Below are 21,595 nucleotides of genomic sequence, written 5' to 3' on the forward strand. Positions count from 1 at the left end.
TTCTTAACTTTTTAAGTGTACAGTGCAGTACTGTTAACTATTTGCTCAATGTTGTACAGCAGGTCTCTAGAACTCTTTCATCTTACATGATTCAAACTCTTCACTCATCTTATAGCAACTCCCCCTGACGTTCTCCCCCAATCCCTTGCAACCGCCATTCAACTTCCTGTTTCTAAGAGTGTGACTTGTTTGAATGCCTCATAAGTGGAATCTTGCAGTATTTGTCCTTCTGTCATTGCCTTTACTTTTAACTAAATAACTTCGTTTTCTTTCATTTGTCTTTATTAAGCTCTATTATGCATTCATTTTATGTTCTACATTGAACCTAGTTTTTCGCACCTCATTTAAACATCAAATTGGATAATATGCTGAAAGATAAGATGTGTTTTCACAATCCCTGCAGTTTTACACCTGTACGTTCACCTTGAGCTACACTCCATTGCTGAAATCCCAAACGCTTCTCATCACTTCAGTCCCCAGATCTTTCCTGAGGAACATAACATTCTGACATGGAAGAACCCTTGCATTTTTAGCTTTTAACAAAACCTCAAGCAGTCTTTTAATCAGATTATCATCAGCATCACCAGGAATGGGGATGGGGTAAGGCACAAGGGTGAGATACCGCCCCGAGAATGGACTGAGAAGTGGAGTAAAACTCAACGGTGCCTTAGGCCATAGTACATGGTAATGAAAAGCTATACGTATGTGACCCAGTAATGCTGCATCAAAAACTATATAGTTTGATAATGTTTGGATACATTTTGAAATGATAGATGCATTAAATTTTTTCTAGACTCAAATGCAATAAACTCTTTTAATTAAATTTCTCTCTAGGGAGGGAGATTTTTAGAGTATTGGATATAGAAGGAATTGGATTATAAAGGGAGACTTTCACTTTTGTTTTATATTTTATTCTTTACTTTGCTTCCTTTTGCATTTATTACTTTTATTTACATGTAAAAAAAATATTTAAAGACCTCTTTAACAGACAAAAATTTTTTTTTTACCAAGTATCACTTCTACCCACAGTTAGTACTTTTCTCTCCCAGTGTTTAAAACATACAATGTGTTTTGAGACAGACTTGCTAATTTTCATTATCAATGGTCAAATTAAGGGAAGGAAGCATTATTCTACAAGTCTAAAAAGTTTTCTCTTAGAAAGAGGTCTCAGCTGGCAAGTTAGCTCAGTTGGTTAGAGCAAGGTGCTAATAACACCAAGTTCCAGGGTTCTATCCCTGCACTGGCCAGCCACCAAAAATAAGTAAATTAGTTACATAAATAAAAAGAGATCAAAGAAGAATGTTTATTTTATCAAATTATTTCAGTTAGCTATTACTACTGTACAGCACCCCAAAAATTAGTGGCTGAAAGCAGAACTATTTGTTTAGTTCATAATTCTGTGTAAACATTTGGCTTGGCCTCAGATGGGCAGTGATTGTGGCCTGCACCAAGGTCAGCTGACCTCAGCTGGACTCCCTCAGTGTGGACTCCCTCAGTCCTCCAGGTTGGCTAGAAATGAGTCAGTTAGTTTAGAATGGTCTCTTTTGATTGCTCCATGTGGTCTCTTCCTCCAGCAGTCTAGCACAGCCTTGTTCACCTAAGGATTCATCATGGTTCCAAGAGACAGAGCATAAGTGGGCAAGCCTCTGAGGCTTTGGCTCAGAATTGGCCAACAATATCACCCACCACATTCTAGATTAAAGCACCTTTCAAGGCCAGCCCAGATTCAAGGGATGGGGAAATAGACTCTGCCACTTGATGAAAGGAGTTGCAGAGTCATGTTACAAAGAGGCATGGATACAAAGAAAGGAATAATTGCAGCCATTTTTACAAAAAAATCTACAGTACAAGTTCTTAACACTGCTCAAACAATATGTGGCTAATATTAGAATAGCTTTGTGGGAAACCAGAGTATATTTCTTCTCTTAATATTTGTCAAAATAATCACCTTTATTTTATTTGTACAATATACACAATTTTTCAACCTAAAAATAGTTGGTATGCTTTAGATATAGCTTCCTTTTCATGGTAACAGCTAACATTCACTGACTACAAAGTATTACTATGTGCCAGGTGTTGTCCTAAGCACAACATGTCATATCACAAGAATAGGTGGTTGTTAGGAGTATGAAGTCTGGAGCCCAACTTGGTTTGAATCCTGATTTTACCACTTATTAGCTGTGTGACCTTGGACAAATCAATTAGCCTTATTGCACTTCAGTTACCTATCTATAAAATGGGCTAATAATATAATAAACTTGCATAACTTGTAAGAGTAACATGAAGATTAAATCTAAATTAGTCTCTGCTGAGAGCTGATCACAGTACCTAGTGTGTATTAATGGCTGTATAGCTGTTCTCATCATCGTCATCATCCCTCACACTAACCCTGTGATGGTTAGTTTTACGTGTCTTGACTAACACAAACACTATAAGGTAGGTTCTATTATTGTCTCCCTTTTACAGATAAGAACATTGACATTCAGGCAGGTTGGCCAAAGTCACAAAGGCAAGATGTGGCAGGACTCTTATGTAAGCCATGGCAGCTGGTTCGAGTCTGGACTTTTCGTGCTAGCCAGCACTGCCACAGCATGTAACAATATCTTCTGGAATAATTGTCTGCAAGTCAAACATTTTCAGATTAAGTTCTTTTTTCCCTGTTGTCAGCATTTCAGAGAAGCTTTATTTTTCTCACTAACTGGGGTTGAGGCAGCTGTATTACATAGAAAGAACTTCCACATACAATCAACTAAAGTAGGTGGGAGGAGAATCTACATCTACTGAGCATCTTCCACATGCAAAGATCAGAGTTACATACTCGCAAACACCTTGTTTCATCTTCAGAGATATCTCATTAAGTATATAATATCCCCATTTCATAGACGAGGAAGCCAACACTGCTTTTGTCCAAAATCACAAAGAATGGGTCTAACTCCAAAGCTTTTTTTCACTAGGCTGAATTGCTGAATTAAATGTAAAGAGATTCTATTGTGAACACTTTTGTAAAGCGATTCTGTAATAATCATTACCTAAATTTGTTGTAGAAAAGCAGAGGGTATGACTTCTTCAAAGTGACTTCTTGTTTTCACTCTGATGAATTATTCTGTTCTCTTCATTTCCAGAGGAGATTTGTACCCTAGTTATTGCTGAGACCTTCCCTGAAGATGCAGGGATTTTTATGTGCTCGGCAAGAAACGAGTATGGATCAGTAACCAGCACTGCCCAGCTGGTTGTCACCTCAGGTATGTCAGGAGTAAAAAATGACTGGGCTCCGTTCCCTGACACCAGCGTGGTTCGCCACTGCAGAATGGAGCTATCCCAGCGGGAGGGCTCAGGCTTTAGGAATGTTTGCCACTGCCACTCCAGGAGTTATCCCAACAATGGATGTTTCACCATGAAACAAAAGGCTTTGGGGGAGGGGTTCGAGAGGGAATGGAAGTGGAGATGACAAACAAAAAGGTAATGATAATGTAGCAGCTGAACACACATGGGGCTATTTTTTTTTTAATCATGCAAGCTTGGTCTTGGAAACAATGTAGTTGGTTTTCCTAACATCCTCATGCTAACCTAGAATCATATTCACATCAAACATGCAGTCACTGCTCTCAACAGTGACAACACATGAGATCTGGAGATACTTGTACAAATAAATTGTCTGATCCACTACTGAAGCTTCTGAAAAGGTAATGCAAGTGTATTTATCTTGTAGTAAAGATAAAGTGTAATACAAATATACAAGTATAATTCAGAGAAGCTGTAATGATCTTAGAGATCAAATTTCATTGATAGTATCTATCAATGTTAGTATATAACTCTGATATGAAAAATAAAGCAATATATTGTATTATTGAAACCAGTATTCAAAAATAATATTTTCTAAACTCAAAAATGTACCACTAGGAAAGGCAATATGAAACAGCTTTTTTTCACTTTAGTTGACTATTTTCTGCTACTACTAATGAGCTTTGCTTTAGCTACTTTAATTGCCTCATCTCTGTTATTCATCTTACAGACATTTTAAAAATATTTCTTTGACCAAGCCTGGCACATAGTAATACACATAGCAGGGAATCAATACATGGGTCGTTGGTTGTGTGAGGCAGACTGGGAGAGGACAATTAGAGGCACTTTGATTCCTTTGACGAGCAAGAATCTGGTGCTAGGTGGCAGCAGAGGCACAACCAAAACTGGTTTAGGGACATTAGAGTGGCAATTGTAAATGCTTTTTCATCTTAATTAAGAAAAGAACACCTTAATGGGGAAATGGTTGATGAATGAGTACTTTAAGCGTTCAAAGGAAAGGCCAGTGTCATAATTGTAGTTACAGAGTTTGAAGATCCCAACGTTTTGATTTTGAGTTGGCTTAAAGACTGTCCCATCCAGTGGCCATAGCAATAGTGCAGTGCTCAAATAGCATGACCTAAACCATGGACTCTATAAGCCTGAGTGGGAAAAACTGGTGTGTGATGTTTCCCATTTTTATCTGGGATAAATCTGTGGTAGGCCAAACACAGTCAACAAATATTTTTGAGCTTTCCATTTGCCTCCATAAGCATTTTTGAGTACATGCCAGAAGCTCTGAGCTCTGGACAAGGTGAGGAATCCAAAAAAGACAAGATCTCGAAATCCTTTCAGCCTATTGAGGGTAGCAAGTAAAAATCCCTTTTATTTTGAGTTACGGTTGGGGCAATCATCAGATATGTGAAAAACAATTTCTATGAGATCATAAGACATTTTACTTGGACTCCGAGCTTTACCTTCTTAGTTCTGAAATAGAATAAATACCCACATTAAACTTTTAGAACTTGAGCCAATGTCAGTAAAGACAGATAGGATGTTCAGTCGATCCATGAACTGAAATGTAGAACAAAGCTTATTAGTTGATACTGTTAGTGTTGTCGTTTTTTACCAAGCTCTGCTTTTAGCTCTCACTTGAAATTTGTTAGTGAATGGATAGCTGGTTTTCCCATATATGGGCTCTGTCAGGAAATGAAAGAGGTAGCAGTCACTCCAAACAAGGTTGGAAGAACCAAGGAGAGGAGCACAGCCACCTCTTCTTCAACAGCTTAGCAGGACACAAAGGATTCTCAGCTCTATGACAGTGTGAAAATAATGTGTTGAACTACTAGCATCTTATTTTTTTCTCCCTTTCCCCTACCTTAGCCAACACTGAAAACTGTAGCTATGACCCAGTGGGAGAATCCAACAATGATCACTTCCAGCACTTTCCACCTCCCCCTCCAATCTTGGAGGCAAGTTCCTTTGAGTTGGCTTCAAAGAAACCATCTGAGATCCAGCAGGTGAATAGTCCGGAGTTAGGGCGTAGCATGGCAGCCCTTCAAATGCAATTCAGTTCTGCTGAGAGGGAAACTAACGGAGTCTATCCCAGCCATGGAGTAAATGGACTGATTAATGGCAAAGCTAATGGTAATAACTCTCTGCCAACACCAGCTGTCCTGCTTTCACCCACTAAGGAGCCACCACCTCTGCTTGCCAAACCAAAACTGTGAGTATTGCTGCATGGTTTTATAATATTTTCCATAACCCTAGTGCTAAATTTCCTCTCTGGTTAGAAAAATCTTTTTGCCTGGACTCAACTATGTGGCAAGTTGCCCCCTCTGCAGGCAAGTTGTTCCTGACTGATGTGACATTGCTGCCAAGTGGAGTCCTTGAAAAATATAAAAGATACCTAAAAATAAAGAAGGTAAATGAGAAGCTTGGTTAAATCTGCACTTTGCTAAAAGCTATAACTGGTTATGGCTGTGAAAATAATCTGTGAGTGACGTGGCCTTCCAGTATATAGCCAAGGATGTAGCCACTCCCCAGAGGCAATGGAAAACAGGGACCTACTTTGAGCCCTCTATTAAAAGCATTTCCAAATGTTATTAATGTAAGTAACAGTAAGGAGATCTAATTGAGATAAGCAGGGGCAGACTAAAATCTGAGGATGGAAATTCAGTGTGTAGACCCCAGTGAGGGGAGTGACATCAGGAAGAAGAGCACCCTTCACAACACAACCTACTTGGCTTTGGAATTCCATGGAACTGCATATTTCCATGAACAACACCTTCATGTTTGATTTCCATTATTTTCTTAGGATGATAAACCTTGCATGAGCTGTTTCCATTGGCACCACACAGCAGCGAGTTGTTATGAATGGAGCCATTACAATGTCAAAGGGGGGCAGAAATAAATTAACTGAAAAGGTTCTATCATAACATAACAGACCTTGAATTACTGCCCTGGCAGAGGTCAGTGAAAATGTAAGAGTCATATAGAATGTGTATATATTCTACAAGGTCACATTTCCATGAAAATGAATTCTCCAAAATCTAGGAAAGTCCCTTATATCCCTATGATGTGTGATGTTTTTGATTGGGGCAGGAAGGATTTCTCTAGGATAGGAGTTATTTATTGTTTCCCTAGTGCTAAACAGCCTATTCTTTTCTCTCTGTGGTTAGCTCATTTGTTACAAATGTTAGAATTTATAAGATATCCTAATTACAATAATGTCTTACATTTGTACATCACTTCATTGTTTTTTAGGATTTCATGAACATTATTAGACTAAGTAAATAACAAACAAGCCAAAAGAACACCGTAAGTTTACAAACAGACAGACAATTTTATAAAAATAGACTTCTGGACAATCTGGTAGTGCAGTTTCAAAAATCTTTCAATTACTACCCTGCACTTAATTTTGTAGTCTATCCTGGCCCTTTTTTAAGGCGGTAGGACTACTAGGTTTGTATATGGTAGTGTGAAAGTTGCTGGCGAACATTTAATACCACTGCACCAGCTCCATTGAGAGGCTTAACAGGTAAAATGAGCTAAAACATGGCAGCCTTTAAAGAGATTTATACTCTTGTAGCACCAGCTCATAAAATTAATTGCCACTGGTGACTTCTTTCATCTCTGCATTTTGAATATGTATTTGCAGTGCTTCTAATGAAACAAGGGCCCTGCTCTCCTGGGAAAGAAAGGGTGAATGTGTTTAATAATGAGGACTTGACTGTGCTCATGATTAAGTGAAGTGTATCTACTATAATGGCCATTATAAATTGGATGTAAATCACAGGAGAGCAAACATGAGGAGCTGTTAACAGGCATTTACAGCCCTTCTTATCTCAGGAGTTTCAACAGCTCCTCAGCTTTTAGCTCTGCTTTACAGTGATATTAGTGTGTATAATGGGGGTGGGGAATGTCTACAAAAGACAAACAATTTTATAGTTATTAAGAGGACAAGTAGCTTAAGCACGAGTTTGAAGAGTGACATCATGGTTTGCTTATGAGTCAGATTTTCAATATGAAATAAATGCTGGAAAAATGGACTTTAGTGTTTGAGATCCAAATAAAGGGGTCATTCCTCCATGAGAAAATTTAAGGAAAGGCAAGAGCACCTAAACACAAAACCTGGCAGCTTAAAAATATCGTTTACTTGGGCCGAGCCCGTGGCGCACTCGGGAGAGTGCGGCGCTGGGAGCGCAGCGACGCTCCTGCCGCAGGTTCGGATCCTATATAGGAATGGCTGGTGCACTCACTGGCTGAGCGCCAGTCACAGAAAAGAAAAAAAAAAATTTAAAAAACAAAATATATGTCATTTACTTGTATCAGGTTTTATCCGTTTTTCCCCCAATTCCTTGTGTGTTTAAATAAATCCTTAGAGCATCGCTTAATGATTTTCATACTGCATTTCCTATTGCCATTTAACTGTGCAGAAAATAATATGTTTTGACACTTTTAAAATATATATTAGTTTTAAATTTTTCTTATGACGTAATACTTTATTGGATTTTGTTTTAATGACAAAATAAATGCATGCTTGATGTAACCATCTAAACAATACAGAGGTAATTAAAGAAAAGTTTATACTCTCTGCTTCCCCTCTTCCAACCCAGCCTCTTTGAGGTAACCAGTTCTGTTGGTTTGGTATGAGGTCTTCCACTCCTTTGTCCATTATCATGGCCTTTTCTGAAAAAGTTTGTTTATTGTTTTAAAGGTTGTATCTATTGACAGAGAAATGCTGTCACATGACATCTGCAAATAGTTTAGAATGGCATCTAAGTTATTGGTTATTTATGACTTCACGTAACTGCCAAGTAAAATCTTAACACATGTCTATGTATTTCTTTTCATACATCAGGGGGAAATGAGATTTTATTTGCCTCTTATGGTCAGCAGTTAAAAACTGTGGTTTGCTCTAATTTTTATTCATCTGCCTGTGATTTTATTCCTTTTCATAAAGGGGGAGACTTGGGTGCTTTATGGCATTTTGTGCATCTTCATCATTTGTAATCAAACTAATAGGAAACAATTAGGAGGGGACAAATGAAGGGAGTTAAAATATTTACTTTTGTAGTGAGTTAATTTGAAAATGGTGTTTGATTTGTCAGATTCCTGGGGGCAAAGTGTTATTTTTTAAAATTTCTTTACTTTTTTAAATCTCAAAGAGCTCCAATACTGATTATGAGAAGAAGAAGAAATCCAAGACTAAAATGAAAAGATAGAAATATCATTAACTCTTTTCTCTAACTAGGTCCAGCTCTCATCCTCTATTACCCAACAGAAATCCTCATCAATAGACTTGCACCCACCTCAGGCCTTCACCCACCCAAACTCAGAACCTGTCCAAGGGTGAGTTTCCTGGCTCAGTATCACAGAGGCATCAACTTCAGTTTCTGCATCTCCCAGTGTCTCTGTTTCTGACAGTGTCCCTTAAGTCCAAACTGAACATAATTAAACGTAAGCTATTTGGTAAGAGCCAGATGCCCTGCACGCTGGATTTGTAGAATGTCTTACCACTTGCTGTGGGACCATGCAGTGGACTTAAACACTGCACAAGAAAAAAGTAATAGAGTTATTTCTGTGACTCAGAGGCTAACATTCATAATCTACTATCACAGTACGAAGGAAGCAACACAGTGCTTAAATCACATTTCTTGTCAGAGGGAAAAAGGAGGGAATAAGCATAAACCTAACTTATTGCTATTTGTTGTATTCTTTTCCTTGTTCTGGGTGAACCAAATAAGTCTGTTGCTGCCCTTTCTCTGCAAATGATGCCTACAGAGTTAAAATTCATGTAGGGCTCAGTATGAAAATTCCTACTTCTCTTTATTCCTACCAAAAAACAGCCCTTCAAAGGCATGGATGTGCATAGAAGTCCAAATTGTGAATGCCAAATTTAGTAGGTGATTTACAAAGCATACAGAAAAACATGGTCATGTGTTTCCCACTGAGCTCACCTCCTAAATCAGACCAAACAATACATAAATAACAATATGCTGTTTTCAAACCCCATTTATTTCTTCCTTTTTTATATTCTTCTCCTGTCTTGTGGAAGGAAAGTAAAATATAAACCTGTGGAGGAAACAAAATGAGAACTCAAAAGAGAGATTACTGAAGGGTGAAGTGATGGGAAGTCTCCTTGCAGCCAGAAGCAGGGCAGGTCAGCAGATAAAAGTAGGCTTAGATATCACTCTACGGCCAATAATATATACATCGCTGCAAAAGTCCATGCCCTTTTGACTGGGAGAATGATAATGAAATGGTTTAAAAATTTTAACATGATAAACCAACAGCTCTCTTGACTCTTATTCTTACTAGTTCTTCTTCCAGTCTGTAAAGGAAAAAATAGTATCATTATTTCCTATCTTAAAAGGGTAAAATTATTTCAGGCTGAATCAACCTTTCCAAAATAACTGCCTTTTACTATCTTCCTTCTATCTTACTCCTTCCTTTCACTCCTGCCCTTAGACATCCAGTTGTTCCTGCAAACCTTGTCTCAAGAGAAGGGCATGTCCTATCTGCTCATCCATACTAAGGTATTAGGGATTTTCGTTGTCACCTCAGTCCAGTTGTAGGCTGACAAAGTGCAGCTACATCTTCATAAGAAGAAGAAGTAATAAGCATAATAATAAAAAGAAGAAGAACTAAGAAGTATAAAATCAGAGAAGTGTCCTCTCACTGCTTATGGGGGAATGAGAGATGATGTGTTTGAGAGACAGAAGAGAAGAAAATAGCAGCCTCTATCATTCTCTTTATCAGTGACTTAACTGTGCCAGGCTCTTTATATTTGAAAGTTCCTTATGGGTTCCTCCACACTCCTAAACACAAATTGAAGTAAAAGTCGTTCCCTTTCCTGGAATGTTCTGCCTGCTTCTAATGGCGGGCTCTTTCTTGTCTTTCAAAGCTCAGCTTCATGTCACCACCTTCCCTCACTGCCCAATCTAAAGCAGCCACCCAGCCATTCTCCAATAAATCATCCTCTTTACTGCATAGCACATAATTATCTCTGATAGTTATTTACTTGCTTTTTGGTTTGCTTATTGCTTTCCTCCCACTATTATATTGTAAGCTTTTTGAGAATTGGGGACCTTGACTGTCTGTTTTCATTGCTCTTTCACCAAGACTTATTAGAGCAAGACCTGACAAATTGTAAATGCTCAAAACTATTTTTTGAATGAATGAAGCAGAGCAGACCAAAACAGAGGAAGAAAAAAATCTCCTACCTCTAGAGCAACTCCATTTGTTCTGCTTAACTTTTCACCTAGGTATACCACAGGACTTCTATTTTCAAACCCTACGAATTCCAGAGTTTTCCCACTTTACAGTACAATTCCAACTGATTCATTTATCTTGTAAACTGAATAAATGTGATGAGTTAAATAAGAATCCATGGGATAGACTTACGTTAGAAAACTTTATCCAAGTTACTCAATTTGGGAATCCTTTCAACCCCATCCTCATTTCTCCTGTGTTCTCATTTGATTAACATCTTACTTTAAAACATTGTGGAGAAAATGAGGCATTTGGAAGGACTAGGAGGACATTTTCCCTCTCTAGGACATACTTGCAATGTCAGTTGCTACGACACAACCGCTCTTCCAAGGTGTATGTACTCAGCATCTCAACATTCCCTCGGATTCGAGACTTCTGAAGAAGGGCTGAAAGCTTCTGCACTGTTCCCTTCCTGTCCTGTTAACGTTGGACTGCAGCTCAAACTCCAGTGTGTGGCTTGGGCAGTATAACTCAGAAAGTGGAACATTTTCCTGTCCTTTAACCTCTACTAGTTAAGGTTCAAGGTCACATTATATTACTCTTTGTCATTAGAATACAAATGGTTTCCTCAATTCTATTCTAGTGTAAGCCTTACCTGGTAGATTAAAAAACAAAACAACACCAAAAAACAAAAACAATTTAAAAAACAAAAAACATGAAAGGCAGTGAGAAGGTAATCAAAGTATTTTGGGGCAAAATAAGTAACAAAGGGTCAAAGAGATGTAAATATCAAGCAATTGTGAGAAGGTCTTTAAATGTATATAAATGTGTTTAAAAATTGAGCACATTTTTCATTTCCTCACTGTTAATTTAGCATCTGGAAAGTGTTGGGTAAAGCTGGGTGCTAAGAACACAAAGATGGAAGATATGAGAGCATTACCTTTAAATAATATATAATCTGGTGGTCACTAAGATCATTTTGGCAAGGACATACACACACACATATACACAAAATCCTATGCATCTTTTAATATTACACAAATTATGTAGAAGCATGGCTAATCTCTAAATTAGATTCAGCACAATCCAAATGCCTTCTCTTCCCTATTTAATGTTTGGAAGATAAGCCATTCTGCTTTTGATTCTGAAGATTTAATATGTATCAGCTTCCATTTCTGGTTAAATGATTTTCATTATCTGCAAAGTCTAGTCATATAACAAAGCAATATAGTAACAGTGAAAGTACAAAGTATGGAACCAGAGGGGCCTTCCAATAATTATAGGGAAAATAATTGGACATAAAGTATTTTTTTCAGTTTGTTATTATAAAATCACACACACACACACACACACACACACACTCTCTCTCTAAACATGTTGGAGGATCATAAATGAGGAGTGTAGGAGCAATCAGTGTCCTAATTCTGCACTATGTGGCTATGGGGATATGGAGTCTTCATAAATAAAATGTGATGATGACTGCGTTAACAGTGTTGGTGTTGGATCACTTTGAAAACAACCCCTCCCTGAAATGGAAACTCCAATCAAGGAACTTCCTGAAGTATGAAACTTTTAACTAAGGAATAACATTTTGACGTATTCTTCCCCATGAATTTTTCATGTAAATATTGGCTCTGACACAGTGTCACATTCTTAGGTATTAGGATAATAGTGCTTTGCTATGCTAGTCTCTTGGTGACTGTAATGTTTAATTACATTTCCAGAAGAAAGCTGAGTCTTTATTTTTATGATTAGTAGTCTTACTTGGTATCTAAAATATAATTGGAAATACTTGCACGTACCCGGTCTGCATTTGAAGTGGTACTTGACCATCCATAGGAAATACCATATGTCCCTCTCAAATCTTAGGTGATTTACATGAAAGAATACATAGTGATGCAATATTTCTTCAACATTTTCAATTTCTCTTGCCTAAGTGTGTATAAGAGCTCCTTTGGTAATCACAAAGTAATTTGAAAAAAGCAGTCCCTACCAGATAGAACCTTTTATTTTTTTTAAAGGGGCATGGCTAAGCTCAGCAATAAGATGGACCACAGATGAACAGTATGCTCAAAGATAATGCTATAAATTTGGTGTCAAAATATTAACAATGTAGTGTTGAGTGGGAAAAAAGCACTTCATACAAAATGATATATGCAGTTTAATATCAATTTTGTGAAAAAATTAATAATAATACACTTTAACCAACTAAAATATGTATTATATATTAGAAGGAAATGGTACCAATGGTCCTTTGAATGGTGAGATTTTGAGATTTTATTTTCTTTTTAACTATTCCCAGTTTTCCTACTTTTTAACAATGATGTTTATTACTTTTATAATTACAAAGTATTATTTTAAATTTTACTCTTCATCATGGATGTTCCCTACTAAATAATAGTAACCAAGCTCAGTTCTGAGCACAGTTAGAAGCAGAATGCTCTGCACCGAATTCTTTCACCTCCCCTCGTGGAGCTCCTCTCTTCCCCTAGAAACCAATGACTTCAGGATTCCATCTGAATTTTTAGAACCCATTCTAGAAAGCCTCCCTTCCCCAGAAAATGTCTTGTATTCCAAAATGACTTTGCTCCTCCAAAACAGTCTCTTCTAACAACCCTCCTCCCCCAAACAAAACTCTTGTTCCTCCATTTGCAAGTATCAGGTGTTAGGATAAATTGTTATAAACCAAAAATAAGCCCAATATTTTAAAGACCAACACTTAATGTATAATCCTGTTGCTTTGCCCCCCACGGATTTGTCACCCTTCTTCCCCTGGGTGACAGAGCCGCAGAGGATTACTCAAAGCCCATCTCTTCCGAGCAGTGAGAAGCCTCGAAGTGGTTAATTTCCCAAATGGAAGGAATGCCTCTCTCTTGAGGGTTCCAGGAAATTAATTAATTTGAGTGAATTCTTTCTTTCTCTTTTTTCCGTCTCGGTTACACAGAGGAAAGTGTAACATAATCCATAAAAGGCCTTCCACAAAAAGTAGGATGAAAACTCTTCCCTCAGAAACAGTGGTGAAGGAGAAAAGATGTGAGGAAGGAAAGATCGAGATTCCTATTCAAATGACAATATTGTCTGGAAAGTATGCAAGGAAGTCATCTGTCAAGAAAGGAAGGATAATTGTGGTAACAGTGGGATTACAAAGAAGGAAAAGTGCTGAGGAGAACTATAAGAATGATAAGGAATATCAAGAAAAGAATGTGTGTATTTCCTAGCAATAGTGAGAACCCATTTGAAATTAAAGAGTGAAAACCTGTGCTAGATTCAGTGACCATGGTTCATGACTTTATTTCAACCATCAGCAGCGTTCAGAAGGTAGAAACCAAGGACACATGTAGTTGGCAGTACTGGCACAATGGGGATGCTGTAATATTGAATTTGATGGTCCTTGAGAAGTATTATTGAAATCATCATCCTAGCAGTGTGTAGGATCAGAAAAGGAAGCAGATTAAGCTATATCAGGGCTTAAAAGGAAAAGAAAAAGGAATGAAAAAAATGGAAGGGGTCAAGAAAATGAAAGTTATACCAAGAATGAAAATGACTAAAGGGGAGTATGAGATAGGAAAATAGGGAAAGGGATATTTGTGATCAAAGAGATGCTTCTGAAAGTCCAAAATCTTAAGAAAAAGTTCTTCCAAGTGAGAAAAGAATTTAAGATATATCTGTATAGGTAGACAGTTTAAGTAGAAGTTAAGTAGAAGTAGAGGAAGTGGTCAAGGAACCATGAAGTCAAGATGTCAGAAGTAATGTTAACAAGGATGGTGGCCAAAGGTGATGGCAGAAAACGAAATGTTACATAGTAAAATCATTGTGAAAAGTGAGAAATGACCAAGGTTCTCTGTGACAAGCAGGGAAGAGAGAGTGATTATAGGCGGAGCACACAGACTTCAAAAGCAAAGCAGATATTGAGCGATGATGGCAAAACTGTTCTAAGAGGAGTAGCTTGGGGAAACAAGGAGCATGCAGAACCTTGCTTGCGTAGAACGATCATGAGGAGGCCAGTAACATCATCAAGGAAAGCCAGATTTCAGTTAAGACAAAGCGTTTCCAATGAAAAAGTTTGAGGAAGCAGAGATATTGGTTTGAAACAGTTAAGGAACCCCACAGGCAATGGAAGGAATCTAGAAAAGATTATCCGGGGGATAACTGGAAAAGGAAAAACCAGAGGAAGAGAGCTGTAGGGGAGGGGTTTGCATCTGAGGAGGTGAGGTTAGAGAACAAGAACACCATCCTGGGGATCACTTGCTTATTTCATGAAGAGTGACTAAGATTATTTGTAGTTGGAAGCCAAAAGAGCCATTTCCAGTATAATTCCTACTTCTTTTATAGCCCCCTATTTATTTAAGTTACATTTCTGCACCATGATCTATTTTGTGGTTGCTATCCTCTTCTATCCAAGTAAGACCTGAGTTGAGTTTTTATTAAACAAGCCTATTTCCTATATTTGAATATTTTAAAATGATTGTTCTCAACAAATGACTCTCTGATTTATATTTATTGAATTTCACTGTGTCTACAACTTTTACTACTAGAGAATTTATTTCTGTCTACTGTAAGCTGAAATATATTGGTTTCCCAATTTTTTTACCATTGATTTATTTTTTCTGTGAATGTGCAAGTTTTTCATTCAAACTAATAGATCACCTAATGATGAGAACATTAGTAACAGGGAGGTTTATTTTAGTTGGTTTCTGTTACATGTGTAAAAGCAGACGGTTCATTTTCTCAACAAACCCAAGAAGGACTGTTTCCTTACTTGACTAAAGTTGTAATTACACAAACTTTCTGAATAACACTGCAATCAATGTAGGGCTATTTTAAAAACCTTTTCCATATGTGCCAAGGAATTAGATGTTCTTTCATTCAATTTTAAGAATGATGCACATATTAAACTGATTGATAAAATGTGTAGATTTCATGAAATAGGTTGGCTGGATAGGTCACATGTAAATCTGAGCACACACATTTGCTTCATTATTCAAAAGGAAACTATAAATTAATTGCAGTCAGAACCTCTGACTTTGCTATTGAAGTATACCATGTTCATGTCTTCTAACCTCTGGATGTGGAACTTCCCTAGAAGGATAATACTGGCTCTTCTTTATCAAGGTTTTATGAGGATGCACTTTGCCTGTAAAGGTTTTTGATGATGTTCAGAGGAAATGCCTTCATAAATATGTACATTTTCTTAATTTTTTTTATCTAAATTCCCCTTGTGTTTTGCTGGAGGTCACTACTCTACCCCATCTCAATTCTGAAATCCTGAAAATGTCTTTGCTAGGTGCACTGCTCCATTTTATAATGTTCTTTAGGTCCATTTTGTTATTTAGATGTAATGATATATGTAGCATTTGAAAAACTCCAGCTGTGAGCCTCCTGATATAAAGCTAGTAAAACAATTGAATGACTAACATACTATTTTTTACTTCACTATGTATGTTTGAAACAAAAGTGTAGATACAGCTATCTGGTATTTTTCTGGCTCAGAAGAGTTTAAAGGCGGTCAAATATGGGTAATTATATGCCTCAGCTGTAATTTCAGACTCGCTGCTTTCCTAGTAATTGCCACAAAATGTGAAGATTGTGAAAGATTTCTGGAAAGACCACAAATATTTCCTTGCCTTTGTTTCTCTCTTTGTTGAAATAGTTCATATGCCATCTGGTTTCAGAGATGTATCATTATGCTCAATAATGTTTGTAGCAAAAAAAAAAAAAGGCATTAAAGATAGCTTGAGTTCAATGCAGTGTATAATACAATTGTTCCTTCTGATTTCCAAAATAGACTCTATAGTTTGGACTTCCAAACAGTTTTAGCCACAGGGATAAATTCTTGCTCCAGATGACCATGTTTTAAGTCTGATGCCTTCTTTTCCTTCATAACTATTGCTTTCTTCAAAGGGCGTCCTCTAAATCAAATGTGAAATAGTCATGTTTATTTTAATTCTATCACAAAGCAGTTTTACATGTATAGGAGAGGGTTGGTCATAAGCATTCTAGAGTAACAGCAAAAATTTCACTTCATGCTTGTTCTAACTATTCTATCTTTGAAAAGCAGAATTATGCAGGATTATATTTGATTATTGTCATTAGTAAGACTTCCTGACACTAAACAGCTACCTTACTGCAGAGAAATATAATGAAAAAAAATTTTTTTTTACCAAAAATTGGCAGAGAGAGGTTTCTAAAAGCAACTAGATAGGTCCTATCTGAAGGTTCTATTACTTGAAAAGTTGACTTACTCTGAGTGAGGACTGTTGCCCCGTTTTCATCATGATATTAGCTAGAGAGAAATTTGCATTTTCTTATTTTGCATTACACAAAGGACCAAAATCTGCCTTTCTAAGATAAAGTTCTGTTTTACATTTTTGTTGATAGTGATAAGTGACCTAAATAAATTGGAATTGTATTCCAACAAAAATTAGGAGTGAAATGGGATGAAGAAGGTTTATATTTCAAATTTTGTTTAAGTTCTCAGTCCTTTTATTCAGAACAAAGGAGGACACCAGCCAAATCTAACTTTAGGGTTTTGCCTGGTGTTACATCATGAGCAACTGTCGCACTCTTACTTTGGATCTGGTTCTGCATCTAATCCGCTGTCTTCTCATGCTGGATGGTCTTGGAGTAGATGAAATGCAGGCAGTTGAATATGCAGACCTCAGCCTAGATCCAGCTCAGCCCCCAAACATGTAAAGCTAGATTTGGGTGGACTGAGGAGGATACAAAGGGTCCATGCAGCCAGGAGGAATCAAAGACATCTGTCAGTCTGTAGTGTTCTTGGGGCCATCCTGCAAGGCTGAGTCTGAGTCATGAGGTTGGGAGGGTGGTTTGGCCTGAGTGAGACTGTCATTTTCTTAACAGCCTGACCTCTGAAAAAACTACCTCAACTTTGCAAATATCTAAGATGGGTAAGCTAAAGTTTTAAACTCATCTCTTTCTCCCAGGTTCATATCAGTCTGAATTGCACACTCCATGTGGTCTAGAATGAATCTTATTTCGGATGACAGGGCAGGGTAAAGTAACGATACTCCTCTCGCTGACTACATTCCACTTGATTATGAAGCAGTCTGTCAGATCTAAATTCTAAATCAACAAGGTCATTTTTCCTCCTAGTGTCAAATTTCCCCCATGTTCTATTCTCACGTGAAATTTATAAACATCGACATTTCATGTTCTAGGAGAGCAAAATGTGTTCATTTCTGTGTTCATGTTGACTTTAGCATGTACTTCAGTACACTGTCTTAAGTTGAACCAGAGCATTACCATAGAAATACAGGAATTGAAAAACCACCATGCACAGCCATAAGCCAAGAGCTTCCACCTTGTACTGGACACTCCACCCCTAACAAAAGCAAGTAGTAGATTTCTGATAGGAGTTAGTGCCATCCTGCACTTAGGCCAAGTTAGTAGACATTTTTTACATTTTTTTCCCCCAGAAACTCATTGCTTCTACTTATAGCCTAGACATGTTTCAGTTTGATATGGCAAAATAAGATTACTTAAGTCACAGAAAATTACTTCAGAGACTTGGTACAAATATAAGTGCCCCAGTACTAATTATTGAAATGCTTTTTAAATGATGCCTATTCATTCATTCATTCATTCGTTCACTCTTATTTCTTGAGTCTTGGTCATGGATTTTTTTTTTTTCAACACTGAACTATCTGTATCCCTGTCAGGTCTCATTGAGACCACAGGGCAGCTACTGAGCATCTTCTTAAACATTGTTTTTCTCATGACATTTTCCTACTCCAAAAGTGTGCCCCTTAAATGCAGGAAGGTTTCATCCTGGCATTCCGCCGTCATCTGCTCCATTCTTGACTAACTGCTCTCTAGGCTTAATACACAGCTGTTCCCCTAGGATGTCCTTTCAGCATCATCCTGGGAGTACTTTTCACCTTTTTCCTATCTGGCTTCCCCTGATTCCTAAATGCTGTATATTTTGCTTTTTTATTTTATTCTCTCACTTGCCAGAAGCACATCTTCCAGTAGCTTCTAAAGAAAGGCTGTAGAACGCATTAAGTTTCTAGGCCCTACTTGTCTGAAAAATGTCTTTGTTCTTTCCTCACATTGAATTGACAGTTTGGCTGGGTTAAGAATTATAGGTTTTTCCTAAGAATTTTGAAGAAATTGCTTCAGATTCTAGTTTCTAGTGTTATTGTAGCAAAGTTCAATGCCAATCTGATTTCTGATCCTTCGTATATGGCCTATTTTTTTTTTTTTTTTTCATTCTGGAAATACATAGAGTCTTCTCTTTATCCCCAGTGCTGATATTTTGTGATGATATGTAAATATTGTAGAAGATATTTAGAGGGCCGTTTCGGTCTGGAAACTCTTATGTGTATACATTCTGGAAATTTTCTTGTATATTTTTTATTTCCTCTCCATTTTTTCTGTCCTCTCTTTTTGAAACTTGTATTGTTGTGATGTTAAAACTCCCAAACTGATGTTCTCATTTTCTTTTCTTTTCTTGCCTATTTTTGTTGTCCTTTCTGTAGATCTCTTCACCTTTGTCTTCCAAATCTTCTGCTGAGTAGTTGTTTCTGCTATCATATTTTTAATTCCCAAGACTTCTTTCGCATTCTCTAAAATTTTTGTGGCACCCTGTTCTGATGTAATTGTGTTCTTTATCTCATTACAGATATTAATCATTGGGTTTTGGGGGAGGTGGGAGGAGGCCTATTGTTATTTTTTGTTTTGTTTTGTTTTTCGCTTGTTTCCTGCATTGTCTCTATTACTTAAAGTTCCTATTGTTCTGTGTGTTTATTTGGACTAAATTTCATGCTCAAGGCTTTCTATAAGGGTCTCCTGACCTTTGGCACCAACAAATTGATTGGAAACTATTGTGTGGGATTTGTTGACTTGTAGGCTTCATCCTAGTATTGGGCAAGGACCCCAAATGCCAGTATCTGCAAGTCTTGGGTTAATCAGTTTCTTCAGAAAGAAAGGCATTCAGCCGTCTTCCTTGGGGCAGGGAGCTGGAGGCAGTATCTGTTTGGCAGACAGCATTTAGAGTCTGAGTAGGGGAAGGAGGCTGACTTTCATCATTTAGCATATAGATACTTTTATTTAATTCTTTACCCGCATTTTCAGCCTCTTTTCTTACCTCTTTATTCTGTTACGCCTTGTGTTTCTGGGTCTAAAACTGTTCTGCCTCTCCATCTCCATGAAGTCAGCCTCCTGTCTCCTGGAGTGGTGGAGAAGGAGTGGTTGACCAACTACACGGAATGGGGGAAAGGAGCGAGCCGTCCTACACACTTTCAACCAGCCCTCTTGTATTCAGCCCCATCCCTCTCCTCCACCCTCAAAGGAATCTGGTGACCAGCGTTTCTGCTGCTCATATCAGTGTTCTTGTTTGCTTCACCTTCTGTAGGTGCTTGGGTTTCTTCTTTCCTCTCCTGCTAAGTCAGTGACAATTCATCCATTCACTTTTTTTTTTTTTTTTTTTGTGGTAAAACATATATAACAGAAGGGTTGCCATTTAGACATTATTAAACATGCAATTGGGTGGAATTAATTACATTCTCAATGGTGTATAACCACCAACTCTATCTCCAAAACGTTTTCATCATCCTGAACATGAACTCTGTACCCAGTAAGCAGTAACTTCTCATTACTCCTTCCCCCTAGTTTCTGGTAACCCCCAATCTACTTCTGTCTCTGAACTTCACTTTTAATTCCAACAAACTTACAGTTTCTCATTTCTTTATTCTCATTTTTTCAGGACTTAAGGAAAGAACAAAAATAAACACGTGCATTCAGTCCACCATGTTTAAGTAGATATCAATTTATGACTTCAGGACTTGTTTTTAATGAAGATTCTTTCTAGCCAAAGAAAGCAATATAGGACAGAGACAGCATCTCTACCACTCCCAAGCTAGGTGGCCTTGGATAAGCTACTCAGTGCCCTTATGGCTCAGTTTCCTCTTCAGGAAAAGGGAATTATGACAGTACCTACTTAACAAGATTGTGGTCACATGAACTAATGTGCTAGCACAGAGCATGTCACTGGACAAACACTCAATTGATATTACCTGTCATTGTTTTTGTTATTATTAAGAGAATGTTAACAGTGAATCCTTTGTTAATTGACTACACATCTAAAAAAGTTTCTGAAATAAGCAATTTACAAAACTTGTAAAAAAAACTATAGGAGAATTCTTCCTATGTTATGTTTTTTTTTTTTTTTTCCTCTACCTTAAAAAAGTGGAGAGGAAAAAAATATTAACAGAAGATCACTGACCAGTTAGGAAAAATTCTTGTTTTCATTCATATCACCCTAGAGTTCCTGGAAATTACACATGTGAACTCTAGTCGGCTGAATATCAGACATGGGAGAAGTGCTGACATCAGGCTACAAACGGTGAGCTACACGAGGTTGATAGACAACTGGTTCTTTTGTGCAAGTTTAGATACGAAGTCATGCAGAAAACACCGTTAACAGACCACTAGACAGAGCATTTTGTGGGACATGTTACACACTGATGGCTAATGGCTGAAAATTAATACTTACTTGTCACGCTTCCTGCTTTGAAATGCTGGAGCCCTCTGAGCATTTTGTTTTAACAACCAGCTGAGCTGTCATTAGGGAGGTGTTTCTAAATTCAGCACATCTCATCCTGTGACGAAGGACTGTGCAAAGTAAAGTAAACCTGGAAATTCCATCCAAGCTTCTGGCATCAGAGAAATCCCTATTCCACAATATCATGTGTGCAGTTTCCAAAGCACTCCGACATTTTCCTTGTCAATTCTCTTAAAGTTCCCACTTTCCCTTTTCCCTTCCTATTACCAGGTAATAGGAATTGTACATTTTAGAATATTATGCATAGTATATTATACATATACGTGTATAATGAATACAATTGACTTAGAGTCAGGGCTAACTAGGAAATAACTTACAAAACAAATCTAGAGATGATGTAGGCAAAGCTTGAATCATTATATACAGAAGAAATTTAATATGTATTGTTTGGGATAAGCATAGAACAACCTGAATTGACAGTGGAGAAGTCCAGTAGCCTTTTCTTGGAGAAGCCAATCACTCCTCCACTCTTGTTTGTTTCTAGGACAGAGAACATCACTGGAAGGTCAGAAGTGC

At 37.5% G+C, this 21,595-nt stretch overlaps 1 protein-coding gene across 3 annotated transcripts in view; it reads left to right on the top strand.

The window, feature by feature from the left end:
• Positions 1 to 21,595, top strand: part of PALLD (palladin, cytoskeletal associated protein) — a 403,294-nt gene that overhangs the window by 199,188 nt on the left and 182,511 nt on the right. For all 3 annotated transcript variants that reach the window (XM_063077067.1, XM_063077068.1, XM_063077069.1), the window contains exons 9-10: positions 3,123 to 3,242; positions 5,164 to 5,506. In XM_063077067.1, coding sequence (XP_062933137.1) covers positions 3,123 to 3,242; positions 5,164 to 5,506 — 463 coding nt within the window. The remainder of the gene's footprint in view (positions 1 to 3,122; positions 3,243 to 5,163; positions 5,507 to 21,595) is intronic.

The sequence above is a fragment of the Cynocephalus volans genome, chromosome 13, assembly GCF_027409185.1.
Source record: "Cynocephalus volans isolate mCynVol1 chromosome 13, mCynVol1.pri, whole genome shotgun sequence".
NCBI classification, from domain to species: Eukaryota; Metazoa; Chordata; class Mammalia; order Dermoptera; family Cynocephalidae; genus Cynocephalus; species Cynocephalus volans.